The sequence below is a fragment of the Caretta caretta genome, chromosome 24 (assembly GCF_965140235.1).
Source record: "Caretta caretta isolate rCarCar2 chromosome 24, rCarCar1.hap1, whole genome shotgun sequence".
NCBI lineage: Eukaryota > Metazoa > Chordata > Testudines > Cheloniidae > Caretta > Caretta caretta.
In genome coordinates this window covers 4,967,897-4,992,072 of record NC_134229.1, presented here as the reverse complement: position 1 = coordinate 4,992,072, position 24,176 = coordinate 4,967,897, and the positions used below count along the sequence as shown (strand labels likewise).

General features: G+C 49.7%; 1 protein-coding gene across 8 annotated transcripts in view; it reads left to right on the top strand.

Moving 5' to 3' along the window:
- Positions 1-24,176, top strand: part of MEF2D (myocyte enhancer factor 2D) — a 170,255-nt gene that overhangs the window by 136,501 nt on the left and 9,578 nt on the right. For 5 of the 8 annotated variants that reach the window (XM_048827763.2, XM_075122921.1, XM_075122922.1 and 2 more), the window contains 6 exons: positions 310-447; positions 7,740-7,950; positions 9,720-9,776; positions 16,480-16,670; positions 18,749-18,769; positions 23,772-23,901. In XM_048827763.2, the coding sequence (XP_048683720.2) occupies positions 310-447; positions 7,740-7,950; positions 9,720-9,776; positions 16,480-16,670; positions 18,749-18,769; positions 23,772-23,901 (748 nt within the window). The remainder of the gene's footprint in view (positions 1-309; positions 448-7,739; positions 7,951-9,719; positions 9,777-16,479; positions 16,671-18,748; positions 18,770-23,771; positions 23,902-24,176) is intronic. The other 3 variants (XM_075122924.1, XM_075122926.1, XM_075122925.1) reach the window with 3 other exon arrangements.

Here is a 24,176-nt window from a genome sequence, read left to right as displayed (position 1 = left end):
CAAATATTTTAAATTTGGGATTAATTTTTGACCCCTTTACATTTTGTGGATGTTTTTACTCGTTTGTTTTTTGAAATATTGATCCTCCCCCCCCCAAATTTTGAGTAAATTTCCCCCATATTTCAGCCACATTGCCCCCCCGCCCTCCCGTTTCCAAACCAGGTCTACTGGGAAGGTAGTGACAATGTTTTTAACAAGCCCCTGCCACCTCCATCCATCACGCACCTGCATCCAACACCCTGCTGGCTCTCCCTTCTCCAACGTACCTCCCCTGCTCCAGATCTCAACCTGTCCTGGTTATGTTTTCAGACATTAAGAAAGAAAGGTTTTAACGGTTGCGACAGCCCGGAACCCGACGGAGACGACTCCATTGACCAGAGCCCCCTGATGGAGGATAAATACCGCAAAGCCAGCGAGGATCTGGATATCCTCTTCAAACGATACGGTGTAAGTACTGCGCCCCTCTGGCCAGAAATCCTTCATTATGTTTTTCTTTTTTTCTTTTGTTCGATTTCTTTCCAATCCTACCCCCATCCCCACCACCTCCCCCGCCCTCTCAACGTAACAGGCGCTGAACAAGAAGCACAGGGAATGCGAGAGCCCAGAAGGGGACGAGGTGTTTGCGCTGACCCCGCAGACGGAGGAGAAATATAAAAAGATTGATGAGGAGTTTGATAAAATGATGCAGAGTTACAGGCTCGCAGTGAGTAGCTGGTGGCCTGCACATCCTGCCCTGGACCCCTAGCAACGTAGAATGCAGAGCGGCGAGGGTGACCACTGTGCATGGCTTTGCTTACGGAGCCTTGCTCTGCCTTGTTCGTTTGCTCCCATCGGGCGTAGCAAACCCAGGGCTAGGGAATGTCTGGGAGGCAGCATGGTCTAATGGTTAGAAACAGGCCTTGGTGATGCCGAGGCCCCTTTAGGTCACTCTGCCAGCATAAAGAGGTGTTAAAGTGGGTGGAAATGCCTCCCTCCAGCTGGTATGGAGCTGAGAGAACAACCCTGTGCCCATCCTAATCTCCTCTCCTGGCCTAGGGGGCAGATTGGGGGCACGGCGAGAACACAACACATTACAGTTGTTCCCTCCTACACAAGGCCTGAGTCTCAGTTGCACCATTCTGGCCTTAAAATGGGTATAATTTACCCACCTTTACGCGGTCAGAGTGGCATGAAGAAATTCTCGGGCCTGGTCTGCACTTAAAAGTTTTACAGGCATAACTCTTTTTGCTTGGGAGAGAGGGATCACCGTTCGCTGAAATCATTATACTAGTCCAGCCCCTAGTGTGGCTGCGGTTAGAAAAGTGCCTTTTGCCTGCACAGCTTATTCCCCCCCCCGTACGAGCATAAGACACAGGAACTGTAACTGCAGCTGCACTAGCTGGGTTGCAGATCAATGCAGCAGAGACGCCCTTAGCGTAAATGAGACTCCGGCCCAAGGGCCCAAATCCTCAGATATATTTAGGTGCCTGATTCCCATTGGTTTCGAAGGGAGTTAGGCACCTAAATACATTGGGCTTTGCTGTCTAACTCTGAGCCCCCACATTGGAAATGTTAAGACCAAGAACCTTAAAAATCGGTCCCATTGCGATTAATACTGAGTCGAATCCTGAGGGGTTTTTTTTTTTACTCCAGCAAACTCCTCTGAACTTCAGTGGGAGTTTTGCTTGAGTTCAGAACCTCTGTATGAATATGAGTCATGGTGGGGAAAGGGAGGGTCAGGTTATGACAGTTGCACCCGCTTTGGGATCAGATCCAGTTTGGAGCCACTTTTCTTTCAATTCGTGCGAATCCATAAAGCTCCCGGCGCAGCTAGTGGATGTGGCAGAAATTCAGGGTGGCTTTAGCCTGAGACGACGGCCCTGGAGTGGCATCAGGACAGCGATGAAAGGGATTTGTGTCTAGGGAGGGAAGAGGGGCATTGCAAATTAGTGGTTAGTTCAAGGGAGCAAAGACTATTGAGGCAGGCAAGCCATCTTCAGGGGGATTAGCCTGTCAACGGAGGCAGCCGTAATTAACTAACATTGCCGGGAGTAGAAAGGAAGGCAGTTTTCCAAGTGCTGGATGCAGGATAAAAAAAATACCCCAACTCCTTCCTGCTGCTCCTTACAAGGCCACGGGAGTGAATTTTTTCTTTTTTTGAGACTTCACTCATGCAAAGCCAGAGGTGTTTTTTTGGGCAGACTCTGCCAGTAAGAGATTGTGGGCCGGATGCTCATTTTCCCCATGCCACCCCTCTGGCAGCATAAAGGGACCTTCAAGTGAGTGTAACTGTCTCATGCGCTTTACACCACCAAAGTGGGGTAAAACTGGTTTTAGGGCTTATCTACTGAAGGAGTTGTTCCTAAATAACTCCATATGTTGACAGTTGTGTTCTGGAATAAGAGTGCCTTCTTTCTGCTTAGCTTAACTCCCTCGGAAAATGGGTTAAACTAACCACAGGATACAGCCCTCTTATTCCTGATTCAGAACATGCACACATGGAGTTATTCAGTTACAGCTGTTGAACTTTAAAGTCACACCCTACATGAATCTGCATTAACTTTCCATTGTGAACACGCCCTTAGTGTAAATGAGAATCGAGCCCCTGGAATAGGATTTTAAGGAAAGTTTAGCTCCCTTGGGCTTGATTCTGCCTCATGCAGTTCATCTGGGGCTTTGCCACTGTCTTCGTTGGTACAAGAATCGCAGGGTAAAATTCTATGTCTTGTGCTACGCAGGAGGTCAGAGTAAGACCATCACAATTGTCACTTCTGGCCCTCAAATCTGTGGGTCTGATTCTCAGCTGCCCTACGCCTTGTCCTATCATTTACACCAGTGCAAAGTGGGTATAAGACGCTGCCAGATGAGTGTGTAGCATTCAGCACTCGCTTTGCCCTGGAGCAGATAGTTACCCAAGGGCAGGCGAATGGGGAAACGGGGTGCGATCAACCAATGCATTTTTTATTATTTGTATTATAGTAGTGATTCCAGGCTGCAGTCTGGGACCAGGGCCCCATTATGCTAGGCACTGTGAACACGTATAAAAGAAGGAAAGTCCCTGTCCCCAAAACCTTGCGGTGTGCAGCATCCCAGAAGCAGGTTGATTAGTAACAAAAGCAGAGCATCTGCCTCCTTGACTTCACCTCTCTTGCAACAGGATTGAATTGTGGATTGTTGGAGCAGGTGCTTTTCTTTTTAACCAGCTTTTTGTGTGATAATGAGAACTAACACAACTCATCTGCCAGGGAAGCTCAGGACTCCCTGGTACAGAGAAACTGGCCTTAACAGGGGTTCTGCATTCTGAGTGCATTTGAAACTGACTTCCAAGAAAAAGAAAAGTCATTGGCGTTTGGCTGATTAATGAACCTTCCCCCCCTCGCCCCCGGATTTTGGATTGTTGTGTTCATTCCAAACCTTTGCCTGCCGTAACACTGCAGCTTCCCAGATTTCTGCAATCAGCTGCTGGCCTCTGGGGGAATGAGAGCTGCTGGTTGAGTGGTCATTTGCGTGCGCACAACTCTCTCCCCACCTGGGCAGGAGCATGGGGAAGATTGGTCGGTTAGTGGTTCAAAAGTGCAATGTGATAGTTAAGAGCTAAGGGCTGAATCCTGTCCTCCAATCCATTCATGTAACTCTCATGTCAGCAGGTTTCACACGTGCATCTGGGGTAGAATTATGCCCTTCGTTAGTCTTTCTTTCTTTCTTTCTTTCTTTCTTTCTTTCTTTCTTTCTTTCTTGTTATTTATTGCGCACTATTGCATTGTAGAAGTGCACAGCCAAACATGTAAGGGCCTGATTCTCACTGACAGTCGGGGTGTGTCTACACTAGTAATGCCACAGTAGCTGCATCGATGTAGTGTAGACACTTCCTACAGAACGACAGAAGGATTTCTTCTGTTGCTGTGTCCATCTCTCTGAGGCCTGGCGTATGCGACAGGGTTAGATCGACGTAAGCTGCCCTCTGTCAACCTAGCTGTGGAAGTGCCTTCATGTAAATTGCGCTCCTGCCCACGCAAGCGCCTCTCGACGCCGATGGAGTAACACCAGCTCCCCAAGCGGCGTCGAGTCACGGTTGACGTAATTAAGACGCCGCAGTGTCCGTGCAGACACACTGTTGCTTTTGCGGACTATTACCGGCTTTCAGCCGCCTTCCCACAATGCCGCACCCCGGCAATACAGTCCGCACAAGCGCTTCTGTGAGGATGTGCCCCGCCGACGCCAGGAGCCAAGCGTGCGCGCGCACAAGCGATTTAATAGCGGTGGCTACACGCCGACGAAAGTTAGGGCGACATAGTGTTTGTAATGGAGACGTGGTCTAAGAGGCAGGAACGAGGCTGACAGAAGAATTCTTTCACCAGCTTAGGCCGTGTCTCAATTAGCACTGAGCTCGGCAAAGCTTTTGTCTCTCAGAGGTGTGAAAAAAACACCCGCCCTGAGCGACAGAGTTTTGCCAGCGTGAGCTCTCTTGGCACAGCACTACGTCGGCAGGACGCTCTCCCGCAAACATAGCTGCTGCTGCTTGTTGAGTTGGTTTCATTATGTCCACGGGAGAGCTACTCAGGACAGCCGTGCCGCTGTAAGCTTGTAAGTGTAGACCTGGCCCTAGCTGTGTCTACACTGTGGCTTAGGTCCGCTTCATTCCGGCTGCAAATTTTTCACAGCCTGGAGCAATGTGGTCAAGCCAATGTAACTTTGTAGTGTAGACCAGCCTTGAGTGTCCTCTATGCCACATTGGCTGTGTGTGTGGGAGGCGGGTGGGGGGGATGAGCGGGAAAAAAAAAGTGGCCATAAAGCTACTCCAGAGCCGTGTGAAGGGGCCTTAGTGTCAAGGAGAATCTGGCTCGTAAGGTCCCTTGCCCTGCAGAGCTTGCAGTCTTAAAGCTCAAGTCAAGTGATCTGTGGCAGCAGAAGCCCCAAGCAGAGAGTGGTCCTTAGCACCTGCTTGCTGCCTGAAACAGCTGGATGCCCTGGAGATCTTTGAAGGAGGTGGGGGATGATTGGTAGGGGGGTGGCTTTCCAAGCCAGGAGCTCCTGGGAGGACAGAGGCGCGACTTCGCCATTCTCTCTCACGCTCGTTCTTCCTCTCCTGCAATACAAAGCTGCATTTGCCCAGCAGCGCTTTTGTAATGACTTCTCGGTGACACCAAAAGGCCGGGAAGCTTCCTGGCTTCACAAGGCCAATGGAATTAAAAGAGGGTTTTAGCAAAGCCCTGAGAGAGCCTCCAAGCAGGTGCCTGCTCTCGCTAATGAAGAGCATCAGATAGAGTGATTGGATAATCTGGGCAAAGTCTGGCTTTAACAGGAACCGAGCGAGGTGAATCTGTCCCTTGAGCCAGGGGCCAAGGATCATGAATTAGAGGCATTTCCACTGCTTTGAAGGTCAGAGCCCCAGGTCTTTCCACTGACTGGAATCGATAGGAGCCATCTGCAGCTTGCTTCTCTTGAGCAAAGCTGCACCTTGTAAATGCTTCGATCTGTCACTCTTTCTATTACAGTATCCACCTAGAGGCTCCAGTTGGGGTCAGCTGTGTGGAGCAGGGACTGTCTTTTTTGTTCTATGTTTGTACAGCACCTAGCGCCGTGGGATCCGGGTCCAGGACTCCTAGGCGCTAGCACCATACAGAACATACATAATAATCGGGGCCCTTTCTGCAGCATGCACAGTGAGACAAGACAGGACCCCATTGTACATACATCTCGTAAAAGATGGTCACTGCCTTGAAGAGTTTACGATCTGATTAGACAAAGGAAGTATTATTATCCCCATTGAAGGGGTGGGGAATTCAGACACAGAGAGATTCAGTGACTTGCCTAAGGTCTTTCATAGGGTCTGTGGCAGAGGTGGGAATGCCCAGAGTCTGAGGGTAGGTTAGTACTGTAACCCTAAGACCGTGCTCCCCCGAGAATGAGCACAGGTGCTATCAAACTTCATACTACTATGGAGGGAATAGCAAAGTTGTCCGAGGAAGCTCTTCAGGGCTGGGTCTGTGTATCCGTACAGAGCCTCGCACAATCCTGATTAGAGCATCTGGGTGTTACAGGAATACAGATAGTAGCTGTGAGTAGGGCCCTGGGATCTTACACTTCTGTGCAGAATTGACAGGATCTTTTCACTGAGATAGACTCAGCTGGATCCACAGCTGTGTAAGTCAGCGTAGCTCCGCTGACTTCGAAAGAGCCCTGGCCGCTCACACCAGCGGAGGACCTGGTCTGTTAAAACTCCACGGGGCTCCGTTTATCTCCCTCGGAGGTTGAAGGGAAGCTGCTGGGCCTTGTCTCCTGTGGATTCAGAGCTTCTCATTGCTAAGAGCACTGCGTTATTCCCCGCTCTGGCATTCCAAGGGAGCCGCTTTGAGACATTTCCACCTCTCTGTGAGCTGTTTTAAAACCACTTTGCTGAGCTCTGGAGGTAAATATATGCAGGTGTTTAGTCAACACCCCTCTTCCCCCAAAGCAGCAGGTTACAATGCTTTTTAGCTTCGATGTGCCCAGGTGGACATCCGTTTGCCCTTTTTTCTCCGTCTTCCTGGAGGGGATCCATGCCCCTTTGTGCCTGGGGCCAGATTCCCCACTGCCCTCCACCATTTTCACCAATGTAAAGTGGCTGCAGAATGGTAGCAAATCATAGAATCATAGAATATAAGGGTTGGAAGGGACCCCAGAAGATCATCTAGTCCAACCCCCTGCTCGAAGCAGGACCAAATCCCAGTTAAATCATCCCAGCCAGGGCTTTGTCAAGCCTGACCTTAAAAACCTCTAAGGAAGGAGATTCTACCACCTCCCTAGGTAACGCATTCCAGTGTTTCACCACCCTCTTAGTGAAAAAGTTTTTCCTAATATCCAATCTAAACCTCCCCCACTGCAACTTGAGACCATTACTCCTCGTTCTGTCATCTGCTACCATTAGAACAGTCTAGAGCCATCCTCTTTGGAACCCCCTTTCAGGTAGTTGAAAGCAGCTATCAAATCCCCCCTCATTCTTCTCTTCTGCAGGCTAAACAATCCCAGCTCCCTCAGCCTCTCCTCGTAACTCATGTGTTCCAGTCCCCTAATCATTTTTGTTGCCCTTCGCTGGACTCTCTCTAATTTATCCACATCCTTCTTGAAGTGTGGGGCCCAAAACTGGACACAGTACTCCAGATGAGGCCTCACCAATGTCGAATAGAGGGGAACGATCACGTCCCTCGATCTGCTCACTATGCCCCTACTTATACATCCCAAAATGCCATTGGCCTTCTTGGCAACAAGGGCACACTGCTGACTCATATCCAGCTTCTCGTCCACTGTCACCCCTAGGTCCTTTTCCGCAGAACTGCTGCCTAGCCATTCGGTCCCTAGTCTGTAGCTGTGCATTGGGTTCTTCCGTCCTAAGTGCAGGACCCTGCACTTATCCTTATTGAACCTCATCAGATTTCTTTTGGCCCAATCCTCCAATTTGTCAAGGTCCTTCTGTATCCTATCCCTCCCCTCCAGCGTATCTACCACTCCTCCCAGTTTAGTATCATCCGCAAATGAGAATGGTGCTAGCTTTCACCCACTTTGCACTAGTATAAATGACCACACAAATTGCAGGGCAATAATGAACTGGGTGCATGTTTGGACCAGATCCTTAGCTGGTGTACATCAGTGTCGCTGCATTCCAGGCCGAGGATCTGGCCCGTTGTCGCGCCGTGAACCAAACAGAAGCTTGCTCCTTGGCGAAGTGCCTTTGGGTGACTCCCTCAGCTGCAGTCCCCGCTTTCATCTGCCTCTCTGTTCAGTCTGCAGTGCCCGCTCCGAACTTCGCCATGCCAGTGACGGTTCCGGTGACCAATCAAAACACGTTACAGTTCAGCAACCCCGGGGGCTCCTTGGTGACCCAGTCGCTGGTGACCTCTTCGTTGACGGATCCAAGACTCCTCTCACCACAGCAGCCGGCCCTGCAGAGAAACACTGTGTCACCGGGTTTGCCGCAGAGGCCAGCCAGCGCGGGTGAGTGTTTGGCCTAATGCTAGAATAGCCAAGATGGGGCACCAGTGTCTTCATTCCTCTCACCCCTCACCCCTTCTATCTGCTGTCTACAGCACCTTGCACGGTAGGGTCTGGTCCGTGACTCGGGCTCGTAAGCACTCCTGCCGTACAAGCAATAAATAATAATAATACTTGAACAGGTCCTGGATGCCCAGCAAAGATCCCATTCGATGCAAATAGCAGACGCAATTCCTGTATCACCCCTAGAGCTGGGCAAAGAACAGAGTTTTCAGTTGGTTGACAATTCCGAAAAATGGGGCATGGAAAAATCGATTTGGGTTGAACCACTTGTTTCGAGAGGAGAGCATTCCTTCCCTATCCGTTCAGAGGTCCCCCTGAGGCCACTGCCATCAGCCTTCCCTTTTGTGCGTCGCAGAAATCCTGTATTTGCATGGTGTGAAGTGCGTTTTTCGACGCATGTCAGAGGAGAACAGCGAGCCGCACTGTCGTTTCTAAATCAAAAGCAGCGGTAATGCAGCAGAGCATGTGGTTGCCTTGTGTGAGGTAAAGGCTGGCGCCCGCGGCTCCAAGGCATCTCTGAAACGGGGATGCAGAATCCTGTGTACTGTGTGTGTCTCTGTCCTAGAACATCAGGAATCTGAGGTCAGTTACACAAAGGCTGCTTCGCACCATGCTGTGTAGAAGGGCGTTTAAGTGAGTGTAACTGTAATGTATATCCCCTGGAAAGCCTCTTTACATTGCCAGCGCTGTGTAAAGGGACCTTAAGGTAAATTAAAATCTGGCCCTAATTATCTACCACTGGAAATTACTGGTTCAGAAAATCCTAGTGCAGATACTCATCTGAGGATGTGGGCTTCTGAGTTCTAAGCTCTGAGTGGGGATTCCAGTGTAGTGGTTAGACCAGGGGACTGGGAATCAGGACTCCTGGGTTCTCTTTCCCGCTCCGTGAAGGAAGCGTGGTCTAGTGATTAGAGCAGGGGACTGAGAATTAGGATGCCTGGGTTCTAGCTCCTGATTTTGGGAGGGGATGTGAGGGCTAGAGGTTAGAGCAGTGGCATGGAAATCTGGACTCCTGGGTTCCTTTCCCAGCTGTCTGGGTGGTTATAGTGAGGGAGAGAAAGTGCGGATTGCTGGAAGAAATAACAGTCTCGAGATGTGGTTGAACAATTCAAAATAGCAAATAACTTCACAAAACTCAAAATCTGGTTGCAAACTCAAAGGGGATAAAGGGCTTGATTCCCTGGGAATAGCAAACCTTCCTTGGGAAAGGCTTTCTAAGCCCTAAGTGAAAAGCAGCTCTTCCCATGGGAAAGGCTTTCTAAGCCCTAAGTGAAAAGCAGCTCTTCCCAACCGTTTATCTTCACATGACACCAGCACGGCAGGCTTCTCATCACGCCTCTCCAGCCGCCTTGGGAATGGTTTCCATTCGGTGCAAATGTTATGTGATAGATCCTCTTTCCAGTCCTGGAGCCGGGGGTGGATTCCCTTCTGCAGAGCGTGTGTCCTCAGGAAGGCTCGGAACAGCAAAGCCATGCTCTTTTCCAAGCCTAGTATTTTGGAATGAGCGTCTGTGGTGTATGCCCAAAGGGAATGTATCTGTGTAGATATTGTTTCCACGCCTGGAAGTGCTGTACATTTTACCCTGGATTTTCTCGATGGGAATGTAACACTGTTGATTTCCCCCTTGCCTCACATGCAAATAGTCAACCACTGCTCAATGCACTGAGTTCTGAACTAACTTTGTCTCCACGTCTCTTGTTGCTTTCCAGGGGCGATGCTCGGGGGAGACTTGAACAACACCAACGGAGCTTGCCCAAGCCCAGTTGGTGAGTAAGAGTGCAGCCCTCCTCCTTTTTGGATGCACACTGACCTAGAGCACTGGACTGGGACTCAGAAAATCTGGGTTGTGTTGCCAGCCCTGCCACTGACGGGCTGGGTGACTGTAGGCATGTCAGTGCCCTGCTCTGTGCCTCAGTTTTCCTACCTGTAAAATGGGGATATTGATACTGCCCTCCTTTGTAAAGTGTCTTGAGCTCTATTGATGGAAAGAGCTAGGTGTTATTACTGGTAGTAAAGATCCCCTCAGACAGCTAAAGTCAGGCCTGAAGTGCAATTTCAAACACTACCAAGTCTTTTAGATGTGGATTTTCAGGTCAGTAAATTTTGTGTGACGGGATAGGCCTGTGGTTAAACTGCTAGTCTGGGGCGCAGGAGATCTGGGTTTGGTTCCTGACTCTGCTGTAGGGGATAATTTTTTCTCTCCCATCTCTGCCCCTTTTTATAGTTATGTCTCAGGGGAGACATAAGCCCAATAGAATTTAAATCTGAGTCAAACTTTGCTTAGTCTGGTGGAGGAGAACAGTAGCCGTGTGGCCAATGCAATTGGCCGAGACTTAGGAGAGCTACGTTCAATTCCTAGCTGTATCACGGACTCTGTCTGTGACCTTGGGCAAGACATTTAGGGCCTGCTTCTCACTTATGCTAAAGCCCCTATATACCACTCCAACATCATAAAGGCACCTTAAACTACAACATCCACTGCCAGAGTGGGATAAAGGGACTTTGTGTCAATGAGAACTGGGTCCTCTGTGTCAGTTCCTCATCTGTAAAATGGGGCTAATAATACTCCACTTGTCCCACGTTGTGTCTGTTTCAATGGTAAACTCTCCAGGGCAGGGACGGTTTCATATCAGGTGCATGTACAGCCCCTCACGCAGGGCAGCCCTGATCTCTGTTGGATTTCTAGGTGCTCCTGTGCTGTTACTTCCAATAATAATGAGCAAAATTAAGCAAAAAGAGCCCTAAATCCAAATGAAGTGGCTGGGTTTAATGAGAGTGGGTCACTTTGGTGCAGCATAGAGGGGATTCAATCAAGGGTGAGTTTGGCCCTGAATGCTTTGATGTAAAAGAGATTGGAATTACGCTCCCAAGTGGGATTCAGGATGCTGGTTTATGACTGAAAACCCTGGGCTCTGGATCCTACAGCCACATGGACCCTTTAGAACAGGGCCAAACTCCAACCCCACATCCACTGTGCTGATTCTGTGCTGCCCATCCCAGGCTGCCATGTAGTCCAGAATCCCTATCGCACCATGCACTAGGGGCCAGGGCCCAGCATGCCCCGTATGCAGGGTTGGCTGTGGGGGCAGTTCACCATAAGGCAGCTTATGTCAGACAGCCCCTCCCTTGTCCCGTTGTGGTGCCTTTAGGCCTCCAGTATATTGCCAGAGTGGGGAGCAGGGACCAGAGTCTGTCCCCGGGTCTTCAGAGCATTCGAAATCTGGCTCTGAATTTTGTTGCTCGAGCTCATCTGCAAAGTCAGGGCTGCTGGGAAAGAGACACTAAGGACTGGCCTGTACCTCCAGGCAGAGACACGCTCTGTCACTTTCTGTCAAATCCCCCCCTGAAACTCCCCCACCTCCTCCCGGCCCCCACGTCAGCTGTTGTGAGCGGCTGTTCCAGCTTCTAGCTTGGCAGGTCCCATGAATGTCAGAATTGACGTCACTGAAGCATTCCTCTCATTCCTCCAGCCACTCCAGGAAATGGAAGCGGGGCCACAGGGAGCCCTGCGATTCTCTCAGCTCCTGTTGTTTTCAACCCAGGCCTCATTCCCAAGATCCCATCTAGCCCCTGTCCCCACCAAGCCCCAGACAAACTTCAGATGGCAGCATTTTGGGGCAGAGAAGTGGGGAAGGGGGGCACGCCCCTCGTATTCACTAGGTGGATGGGGCTCTATGGAGCTTCCAAAATCTTGGGGCCAGCCTTCAACTTCGGGTTCCACCTGAGGCAGTCGCTCCCCTCCTCCAGCCTTGTCCCCTTCACTAACGCCTCTCTTCTGTTCTCGCTCCCTCAGCTAGGGAGCTGAGCCTGGCAGGCACCCAGTCAGCACTGTGAGATCACCTGTGAGCTCGGGCGCATTCCTCCCTTTGACCACAGGCCTCGATCACATTGGGGATTCCTAACCAGTGTGGAGCTGACGTATTGGCTCCATACCCAGCATCCAGCCCCAGGCAGAGAGAGGGGATTAGGGGGCCTGGCCAGAGTGCGTTCCACTGCGGCTGTTCTCCAATCCCTAGGATTCACAGGGGGCAGATCGGGGGCACGGCCAGAGCGCACTGTGCTGTGGCTATTCTGTGCTCGTCAGGATCCATAGGGAGCAGAGCGTAGCAGTCATGAGGCTGCTCTAACTTACCTGCGGGGCTGGGCTGGCTGCAAACAATCTCAGGATACAGGTGCAGACACATCTTAAGGTGTCCCCCCGCCCAAGTACAGGAATAGAGTAACTGAGAATCAGGCCCCATGTTTTCAGCCCTCCCTTGCTTACACTAAGTCCTGCTTTGCAGAACAATGCAGGGCTAGAGGACAAGGGTCTTCGGGAGAGCAGTAATACACTGCAGGCCATCTGAAACCAGCACTGCTGCCTTTTAGCTCCCTCTCTCCATATCCCTCCCTTTTCCCTTAGATGGGGGATCAGAAACACAGGACAGTCTCTGGGTCGAAGTGCCGGACGTTTGTGGCCAATGGAGTGTCTGATCCGGCGGCGATGGATGTCGCTGGGAATCCAGCCAGGGCTTTTGAGGGGAACTGGGCCTGAGCAGAAGGCTCTGAGATCCTGCTTTTCTGCTGACTTGTTTTCCTCTGCCCCCCTGCGGTCAGCGGAGGGGACAGAGCAGAACAGCTGACATGTGTCACGTTGGTTTCTGAGAGCAGCATGTTTCCTGTGTGGCTTTAACACACCACATAAGGGTTCTGGGCTAGATGCTGGCAGATAGCCAGCAAACAGTAGCAGGCATCTGGCCAGCCGTGCTGCTGACCATGGGGGTGGGATGCAGAGGAGTTCAGATGTGTGAGGTTTTTCTTTAGCCGAACTTCAACCTGCAACCCACATCTCCCTCCTGTCCCTGCACTGCCCCTCCCAACCCCCTGAAAGACACAGCTCTGTGGATACAGGGGATTGCATAATTATTGCTATTCAGGGTTAGAACTCAGATCCTCCTGCTCCTACAGTGCAAGCCCATGCTGCTTGAATTCAAGGAGAATCCCTGCTAGCAATATAGGGCTTATGACACATGGTGAGAAGTTCTGATTCCATCCAGCAGAGGGAAGTGTTGCACATACACATCAGCCAGCCCATTGCAATATACACCCCCACATCTGCCCAGACAGTAAGGCAAAATGGTTACCATGGGAGCCATTTGTGCGTCTTATGTTAAGGAAGCCTTATCGCTGGAAAACATAAGTGTTTTGAACATTATTTGGCCTTGCCCCACTCTGCTTGCACATGGTCTTGCCTAAAACTCTATAGCGAGCGGCTGTGAAAAGAAATTTGCTGAAAGCGGTGAAGGTCGCACAGGAAATTTTATGCACCTCCATCATCAATTAATATAAAAGCTGGTGGCCTTGCAAACGAGATATGGTCTATGCAGAACACAGTGCACCCATGGACCAGGCTAATGTACTGATTTACCAACATGCTCGGGAGTTGCATTTGATGCAGGGGTGCACACACCCCTCCGAGCCCCTTTACAGGGCATAAGCCGGCCTCTAACTATTTGGGGTCAGGAGGAAAGCTTCCCCAAGGGCAAGCTATCCCATTGCTACCAGGGTTCTTGGCGCTTTCTTGGAAGCAGCGGGTACTGGCGACAGCAGTTGGTACTGGTTAGAGGCAGCATACTAGGCCAGATAGACCACGGGTCTGGCAATTTCTATGTTCCTTCAATACAGAGCAGATTCAACTCCCCCCAGAAGTTCCCTCCTCTATATTCTTGACTGGTATGCAGCCACTGTACCAGCTCTGACTGTACCCCCTTCCCAGGGCCAGCATAGGGGCATTGCCAAGGAAAGGGGCACAGCCAGAGTTCCTTTATATTCCAGTGATCTTCTGCTACGGGCCAAATTCTGGAGGCCGTTGGCAGCCAATGCAAATTAGAGCAGCCTTGAGGCTTCTCTAACTTACCTGGGGGGTTCCAAGCTAGGACAGAGCAGTCCTAGAAGCGGATGAGAGCAAAGAGGGCTCTACGACAGCTTTGCCATCACCCTCCTGCTCAGCTGTGTCAAACGCTCCTTAGCTGTAGCTGAGGATCGGGCCCAGTAATCTGACAACACATCGTCACGTTCTCGTTGGGCCTGATTCCCCTCTTCTGCGGAGCCTGAGCCAAAGCCCAGCTGTAGTCAGTGGGAGCATTTCCATCAGCTTCAGCAAAGTCAGACACGTATAGGGGTGTGGTGGCTTCATTGACTTCAGTGCAGTTCCAGATTTGTAGCTGTGCAGAACACTGCATTTGTGCCCCAGGCCAATGTAAACGCCCACGCCCACCTCCCTCCAGTGTCAGGGCATTACCATTTGGAGTCAGAGATCTGGCAGGGTAATCAGTGGGTATAAATTACAATACAACTCACTTGAAGACCCCTGCACCAGAGCAATCATGAGGTGGGTCAGACCTCTGGGACGACTGACCAGTAGCCAGGTTGAGCAGGTTTTCACCCCAGCTGGGCGCACGTCATGTCTGAAACACCACTGCCACCAAGCCGCCCCCTGAAATGCAGACGTAGCGCGATGGTGAATCTGATTAATAATGCAATCAGTGAGCTATTTTCCCCAGTCTCATGTGTGATGAATATGAGGGCTGAATCTTGGTGATTGCTAAATGTCTCTCTATCTTAGGGGCCTATTCAAAAAATAATAATAATAATAATCTCATCAGAACAATAATCTCATCCAATTTATTCTTTTCCTGACATTCATCAAATCTTTTTATCATTTTTGTGTGTGTGCTTTGCAAGTAAAATTCTAAACTGGGATGCGGGGGCGGGGGCAGAGGAGGGCAGACCTCTGCGCTTCACGGGGATGTTGGGATAAGGGGCCCTGATTCTCAGTTACACTTTAAAGTCAGTGTGACTGTGATTTATGCCCTCTTTGAGGTCCCTTTATGCTGCCAAAATGGCTCAAAGAGGCCCATTATAAATGAGAATCAGGCCCTTATTTATTACTTGTATTGCAGTAATGTCTGGAGGCCCCAGTAAGTGGGAGGAAGGGTGATCTGGTGGTTACGGTTCTAGACTGAGGCTCTAGAAAGGTGGGGTCAAGTCCCAGACATTGGTGCAACATTCGGCAAATCTTGGTGCCTCAGTTCCCCATCTCTAAAAAGGGGATAACAACTCTACTCTGCCTTATAGCAGAGTTGTATGACCAGGATGTGCTGGCACTAGACTGGAATTCAGGAGAGCTGGCTTTAGATCTCAGCACTGCCACAGATTTAAAACTAAATCAGTTTCACCGGTTCCTTCTTTGCACAGTTGCCAGCATATCCGTCTCAGATGCTGAAGGCTCTGAGTGCGAGCCTCAGCCAGGGCAGCATTGTTACATAAGAAAGACATAGTTGGTAACAGGCTCTTAAATCTAGCAGAGAAAGGTCCAATATGATCCAAAGGTTGGAAGCTGAAGCCAGACAAATTCAGACTGGAAATAAAGTGCACAATTTTGGGTAATTAACCATTGGAATAGCTTGACCCAGGCTCACAGTGGATTCTCCATCCCTGGCAATTTTAAATCAGGATTGGCTCTTTTTCAAAAAGATGGAATTATTTTATGGAAGTTCTCTGGCCTGTGTTACACAGTAGGTCAGATTAGATCAGAGGTCCCCAAACTGTGGGGCGCGCCCCATGGAGGAGGGCAAGGAAGAACATTTGGGGTGGGGTGCGGCGGGGCTTGGGCCAGCCCCCATGGGGGGCGGGGAGGGAGCGCCACCCTGCCCTACTCTGGCCCTGCCCCCAGCCTCGGCATTGGTCCATTCCCAGACCCTCCCCCAGCCTTGGCCCCTGGCCACGGCTCCATTCCCGGCCCTGGACCCAGACTCGCCCCCAGCTGCGGCCCCATCTTTGGCCCACTTACCCCATCCGTGCCCCCCTCCCACCCAGCCATGGCCCTACTCCTGGCTCCTGGGGGGACGCACGGACAGGGATAAGGGGGGGGGGGGTGCGACTGTGAAAAGTTTGGGGATCCTGGCCTAGATGATCACAACGATGCCTTCTGGCCTTGGAATCTATGACAACAAAAATTCATTATGGCTTGTGAGGTGCTCAGAGACTGTGGTGGTGGGACCAGCTGAGAACTAAGCTGGGCGCTGGGCATTTTTGTCAGACTGCCCCTGCCCCAAAGAGCTCCCAGTTCGAAGAGACCCAACTGACAAAGGCTGAGAGCAAGGAAGGATCACTGGGCCTGATTCTCTTTTACACGAAGGCTCCTTCGTGTCACTCTAGCAGTGCAAGGGGCCTCAAAATGGGCAGAAATTACTTTAAGCCCTCATTGCTCTGCCTGCATGGTGTAAAGGGGACTTCGTCTAAGTCAGAACCAAGCCCCTACTTTTTGGCTTTGCAGCCTTTGAACGCTCATTCTGCAGGGGTGTAAATGACTGCAAGATGTGCCAGGCCATGGAGAATGGGGTCCTAGGTTCAGGGCAATGGAGAACCGAGCCCTACATCTCCCCCTCTGACTGTTTCCGAAATGTCTTTGCTTCCCCCTCCGTGCAGGAAATGGGTATGTCAGTGCCAGAGCCTCGCCGGGTCTCCTCCCGGTCTCAAATGGCAACACCATGGGCAAGATCATCCCAGCAAAGTCACCGCCGCCACCCTCCCACGGCACGCAGCTCGCCGCCAACAGCCGCAAGCCGGACTTACGCGTGATCACCTCGCAGGGCGCAAAGGGTTTGATGCACCATTTGGTGAGTGCCGCTGAATTCTGAGGGGGCGGAGGGAGAATTCTCTCAGTGTCTGGGCTGCGGCAGCTCCCACTGGCAACCAGATTCCCCGGTCATAGCCCATCCGGCTGCAGCAAGCCGGGGTGTTACCACTGGCTTGTTACTCTAGACTGCTGCGGTATTTCCCAGTAACGGTGCATTATGCTGCAGCTGATGACAGAGGTGCCGCTGGATTATTACTATAAAGTACGCTTAGTATTCCCCAGTAATGACCCATAATGTTGCAGTTTACAATGGTGTTGCTATAGACTACTGCAGTGTTCCCCAGGAGTAGCCCATCACTTCCAGGTGCAGGGGACTGGACTAGGTGACCTCTCGAGGTCCCTTCCAGCCCGCCATTGCTAGGATTTGATGATTCTCAGATTGTAAAGGTGTATGACTGGCTCTGTTTTAGGGGCCCGACTCTCGTTTAGACTAGGACTGCTTTGCACCGGTCTGGTAACACAAAGAAGTTTTAAAGAAAGCGTAAATACAGTGGACCAGATTTTCAGTTATGCCCAGGCCCCTTTAAACCCCTCATGAAGTGACCACAAAGTGTAATTTATACCCATTTTCAGGCAGCTTCGGATGCCCATAGCGGTGTAAAATGGCCTCCGTGTAAATAAGAATCAAGCCCTGGCGGGAAAGGGATGTTCATTCTGGGCTTGTCTTCACTGCAAAGTAAACTCGAGTTATAACCTGAGCTTTGCCTCTCACTTGCTTCCTGTCCACACGCACAAACCCTTCACTCAAGCGTGGTGTTATTAACTCACGCTGACTGGCCCGTGAAGGGGTATAGATTACAGCTTGAGTTAACCCATCAGCTGCTAACACAACACTGTGGTTCTGTCCACACTGCAGATAAAAGGTGTGTGCTTAATGTGGATTAGCTAACTTGGGTTAAAATAGCAGTGAAGACACGGTAACTCCGCTTTTAAATTGGGTGAGAGCTCAAAGTCAACCCCAGACTCCCCCGGGGCTTTAACTCAAGCTGCTAACCCAAGTTAAGAACACCGCTTTTTTGCAATGTAGACCTGCCCTCTGTGCAGGAATTGCTAACTGGAGTGGTGTTAACTTGAGAGATAACTGGAGTTAACTCTGTAGTGAAGACACAGGTATTGAGTTAGCTAACTTGGTTTTAAAACCCCCTCACACCTGTCTTCTCAGCCTAGACAGTCCCAGTCAGAGCACTCAGAATATGTCTACACTACAGCTGCTATAACAGCAAAGGTACTGCATGGCAGCTGTGCTCCTGGAGTGTGACGTTTTTCACAGCCCTGAGTGACGCAGCTCGGTCAACCTATGTTTTTAGGTGTAGCCCAGGCCTTGCATGCTGAAAGTTACTTACTCACATGAGCGTATGCGGGACTGGGGCTGAAGAGAATCCGTCAAAACTGTCTATGCAAAAAATAAAATGAAGCAAAAGATTCCGATGCACAAAAAGCCAGGGAAAAGTTTTGAAAAAACAAAACAATATTGGCCAGTTCAAATCCAAAATAATAGATGGGGATCACACCAAGTTTCTGGGACCTTGTCTACACACACAAGTTGTCCCACGTTAACTATACCAGTCTCGTTAAAGGGATGCAGCATCCCCTAGTGTGGACACAGTTAGACTGGTGTAAAGATGCTTATACTTTCCTGTACAGGGGTTGAATGGGTCTAACCGTATTGGTAAAAGTCATACTTCTAAACTATATAATTATACCAGTGCACAAACTGTGTGTAGAGCATGCTTTAGCTATTTTGCAGAAGTTTCTCAGGAAGATAAATGCATTAGCTTCTTTATTTCTGCTCATGAGAACGCAGCAGTAAAGACTGAAGACTTGAATTCCCAGTTACACTAAGGCCTCTTTACACCATTATGGCAGTGTAAACGAGTCCTAAAGTGGATGTTGATATCATTTATGGCCACCTGAGGGCCCCTTTCTCCTGCCAGAGCTGGGTAAAGGGGCCTTAGTGTAAATGAGAATCAGACCTTTGGAGCTGGGCTTGGAAGCAGTTGGCGAAAGGCGTAAATGTAACTGTGCCTCTTGGCTTTATTTCTGTTCTTCTGCATTCAGACGGAGGACCACTTGGATCTGGTGAGTTGCCTTGTGCTGTGTGTGTTTCCTTAGAGTTGTGGGGTGACATGTTTTTTTGGTTCCTTTAACACTCCTTAAACACCAGGCCTGGAGGGATGGGGGCAGGGTTAAAGAAGGCACTGAACATCATGGGCCTAATTCTCATTTTCTCCAAGGCCCCCTTTACACTGCTCTGGTGGTGTAAAGGAGCCTTAAAGTCAGTGCAACTCTAATTCCCAGTCCTATGATTTTGTAGAGCCACCTAGAATTGGGCCCTAGGAATCTATATGTTAGGGAAAATCATTTTCTGCATGGCAAAGAAAAGCTGTAGGCCCGGGGTCCCCAGCTGGTTTAAAGTAGCACGGTTCCATTGAAGTCAAAGGGCCAACTCTCCAGCTGGTGTTAACATTGGTGTCACTCCAGTCTAGTCAATGGACCAGACTGGACTAATTGGTGTAGACTGGTGTCACTCCACTGGAGTCAATGGGCCAGATCCCCAGCTAGGATAAATCAGCATTGGCGTCACGGAGCCGTATCCTCAGCTGGTATAAATCAGCGTAGCTCCAGTAAGTTCAAAAGAGCTACGCTAATTTACACCACTTGGGGATCTGGCCTAACGCCGTTACAAGAGAAGCAGGAAATAAATCAAGTTCTTCAAATATTAAAAACTCTTAAAAAACAAAACAAAACAATACCCCAAAACCCAAAACCGGAAAGTGAAATCAGAATTCACCGTCCCACAAGTTCATTCACAAGAACTAATTTCTGCAGAGGAACACGGCTTCTCATTATTTTTACAGCTTTTCCTGCCAGCAAAGTGAGTGCTGTCACCTTGTTTGTGGCAATGATCCCATCTCGTCCTGATGCTATTCTGGTGCAGTGCGGACGGGTAACAGGGTCGTGGCAGTCAGGGAAGGTTGTAATAGCCATACATTGTAGTGCTACATGGCAATGGATGGCAGAGCGCTGATGGAAAGGTCTCCGGAGGCAAGTTGCAGGTAGACACGGGCAGGTGCCTTTCCCATTCTGCTAACAAGCAGTGTGGCCTAGTAGGTAAAGTACTGGATGGGGACTCAGCAGATGTACGTTCTACTCCTGGCTCTGCTGCTGGGTGACCTTAGGCAAGACATGTCCCTGTTCTATGTCTCAGTTTCTCCTGCTGTAAAATGGGGATCACGGTAAGGACCTCCTTGGTAAAGCACTTTGAGATCGGCTGATGAAAAGTGCTGTTTAAGAGCTAGGCAGTATTATTATTGTATAAACCCATCCCATTTAGTGCAAACAATCCCCTGGCTCTGTTAACACGAAGGTCAGCTCAAACCTTCTCCTCCTGCTTGGCTCCCTCCATTTTGCTCAGCCCACACCCCGGGTCCTCCTCCTATAAACCACCTTTCCCACCTCCTTTATACAGAGGCATGGCAATGAGTCACCTGCCTCTCAGTGAGTCAGCAGAGTCCTCTTAACTCTTTGCCAGCAGGATCAACCCCAGATAACAGAGTGGGCGTGTTTCTGGCAGCTTCTAAACCATAAACCATGGAGAGCACCACATGAGGGTTCACAAACTATTTAAAGGGATATTACCTTATTCCTATATACAACATTGAGACTTTTAATTTGAAGTGTGGAGCAATCCCCATCCACCACGACTTCAGTGACAAGAGATTTCACCTGGGAGCATGTATGCATGATGTTGTAATGATCTTGAATGGAAGTGTGGTTCTCAGAACAGTTAATGATCTTGCAGGGCTGTCAAAATAACCAGGGGGAGTGGAGAGCATTAAAATGCTGACAACATTTGCCTGTATGGTGAGGCATTAAAACTTTGTTAATTATAACAACCTGGCATGGCGTGAAATCACAGCGAGTCCTAAGTTGCTGACTTGATTGCAGTGTTGGGGCCTGATTGTCATTTACACTTACAACTATTTTAAGGCCCCTTTACCCTGCCAGAGTGGTGGCAAAGGGCCGCAGGCCCCTGTGTGCTTTACAATTTTATCATCTTGCTATTGGTGTAATGCTCCCGTCAACCCTGCAGAACGGAAGAAGCTGCCTCTCTGCGTTTGCTCTTTATGGGAGTTGTTTTTCACATTGTTTGGGGGGAAAGCTGTTTGTTTGGCTTCGTCCTGAGCCTTCCCGGAATCTTCAGAGTCAGGGAATAGGAGCAGCGCTTGTTCCGTACAGGCTCAAATTCACTCCTGTGCAGAGGGTCTGCAGAAAATCTAAAGGCCTTGTCTACATTGGAGGAATTGACCGGAATAGCTATTGTGCAATAAACTGTTCTACAAAAACTATTCCAGAAGAACTCTTGTGTGGACACTTGTATTCTGGAATAGCTATAGTGCTTTAGGGTTTGTCTACACGCTAGATTTACTCCAGATTCAGGTAATTTCAAACAGAATACCTATTCTTGAGTAACTCCATGTGTGGGCCAACTTCCAAAGCGGATGAAGCTGATTAAGGCACTCTTATTCTAGAATAAGAGCCTTTATACATGGAGTTATTCCTGAATAACTGTTCCAGAATAACCCCAGGTGTAGACAAGCCCTGAAATTTCCATCCTACTTTTTTCTGAGATAACTTCTCCGTGTAGACATACCCTTACAAATTCCACGTAAATCCTAGTCTGAGAACTAAGGGCCTGATTCTCTCTTGCCCTTTACCTTGGGCAAAGTAAATTCAAAATACCACCAATCTTTGCACTTGTTTTGCGCTGGTGTGACTCAAAAGGGGCCTGATTCCCATTTACTCTAAGGTTCCTTTACACTGCTCCGGTTATGTAAAGGGACCTTAAAGTGAGAGTGACACCCTTTCTAGTGTAGGCAAGGCCTTAGTGTAAATGTAAATCAGGCTCCATGTGCAAGGCAGTGGGGGAACCGGGCCCTTGAAATGAGACTGAAGTGGTGCATGGTCCTTTGGCTGGTGGATCCCAGCTCTGATTTCCTTTCCCCTTGCCTAGGAGCTCAGGTAAGGTCTGTACATTGGCTTCTCAGGAGCCAGAGAAGACAAAAAATGGCTTTTGGAAGGTCAGGGTCAGAGCAGCACACTGCTCCCAATCCCAGAAGGTAATCGTCATCTTGGCTTGTTACCATGGGCTGGCTGGACCCCAAACTAAATCCTAGCCACCACTAAGGCATTTGTCTTAAATACTCTTAACCCATGGGGCAGTGGTCACAGCCCGGGCTATCGCTGGCTGCAGGATGCGTGCCTGGGAAACCAGTTTCTCCAGCCTTAAGGTTTAGTCATTATAGCCCGTATAATTGTCTGCTCTTGGTTATTTGGAGCCGATCAGTTCACCGACCTGCCGCTTTGCAAAGAGCTGGCTTCTGAAACTGGTGCGTCAGGGTGCTGCCAGGCTAAGGAGATGCTGACTGACTGTTTGGTGCCTTTAAATGCTAAGGTGTGGTGGAGTGGGGAGGCTCGGGAGTTGCATCAGTCTTGAGCATGAATCCTGTCTGTCTCTGTCTAGAGGCCTATAGCACCCGTCTCGTCGTCTCTGAACTCTTCCTGGGTAAATCAGATCCGCACAGCTGAGGTCTCCTGGCGGCATCTTCATGTGCCGTTTTCTGACATGGTTCCCTTGTTCCTTGTCGTTCGCAAGGCAGCTGTTGCCCTGAACTCCCATTACCGGGCGCAGACAGCAACTCGCTGTCTCAACCGGGGCCCTAAATGACCCAGCGGGCATCGTGCCATGCCAAGCACGGTCTAAGCTGGATTCTGTTTCGGGCTTCACTGGGTTACATGTGCCCAGGTGCCACGGATTAGAGTCAAGCCTCTTGAGTCTGATTTAAATCAGATTAGCATAGGCAGCCCGGATTATCTGATTTGCAAACAGGGCCTAATCTTGCCCTCAGATCCACCCAAATAACTGGGGGGAGGGGTTAAGTGCTGATATCCCAGGGCAGCATGTTTGGGGCCTCAGTGGGCCTCGGGCCACTCTTAAAATGGGGGCATGTTTATGACTGAGGCCCACAAATCTCACTCGGGGCCCCATCCAGCACTGCCAAGAGATGTACCCTCGATTCCCAGGGAAGTCCTGGGGGCTGATTCTCAGGCACGTTCGATACAGGGATGGAGGAAGTTAAGATAGCTTTAAGTCATCTTTGTACTTCTCGGGCCTGATCCTCAATTACACCAGAGTCCCTTCAGACTGTTCTGTAACATAAAGGGTCCTTGAACTGCGTATAAATTACCTTGGACAAGTCAAAGTCTCTCCGTGCCTCAGTTTCCACATCTGTACAATGATAGCACTGCCTTACTTCACAAGGGGGGTTGTGAGGACAAAATGCGTTAAAGATGTAGCATGCTCACGTATGGAGGGAGGGGAGCCAGATAATTACTTAAGATAAATAGTCTTTCCAGCCCCTGGTGTGTAAATTAGAGCAACCTCAGGGCATTTTTCTTAAGGGTAAAATTCACCACTGTGCAGAGTGCCAGCACGAGACCTATGCAAGCCAGAAAAATAGGATTTAAGTGGGACATAAGTGGCACATAGGAGACCTCTCTGCGGGGTGAATGTCCCTGAAAGCACTGCTACAGCCTCCCCTGCTGGTTTGTTTAAAAAACAACCATCTCTTTGAACCAATTCGCTTTGGCTGGTTTACTTAAGGCAAGTTACATGGAACGATATTCTCCTTTAAACGAAGGCCTCTTTTCCCTGCTCTGGCAGGGAAGTGGCACCTTAGTCCCATGGAGAATCAGGCCCGGGGTATTTTAAACATCAGAAGGAAAAGAATAAAATAAAACCCAGCGTAAAATGATCCAGCTACCGGAGGTCATACGGGTCCTGAGAGCTGGTAACTGATGGATTTGAAAGTGGTCTGGTGTTTTCGTCTGCTGTGTACAGGAATTTCCCAAGTGGCTCAGACCAGCGCTCCGTCTAGCCTACTGCTCTGTCTCGAACAGTGCCCAGGGGTAGGTGCCAGGAGCCCTGCAGTCGGCGGTTACAGACGAGATTTTGGAAAGCTAACCCACCGGTGGTTTAAATGCATCCAGTTTATAATTCCTTCTCCATTTGCTTCCCCAGCAGAATGCACAGAGGTTAGGAGTCTCCCAAGCAACTCATTCTTTAACCACGCCAGTCGTTTCGGTGGCCACTCCAAGTTTGTTGACCCAGGGCCTGCCTTTCTCTGCCATGCCCACAGCATACAACACAGGTAAGTGCGACGGACATGAAATGATGGTGTTGATTGGAACCGCCGCCAGGATGTTGCTGACTTTTCCCACACAATGCATAACATCTTGTGGAACTCATTGCCACAAGATATTGCTGAGGATAAGAGTGTAGCAGTATTTTTTATTTTTAAAGAGTGGTCATTTATATGGATAATGAGAACATCCACTGTTACATCAGTAAGGATTTTAAGGCCATGATTCTCATTTACACTAAGGCCTCATTACTCCATTGTGGCAATCTAAAGGTGCCTTGAAG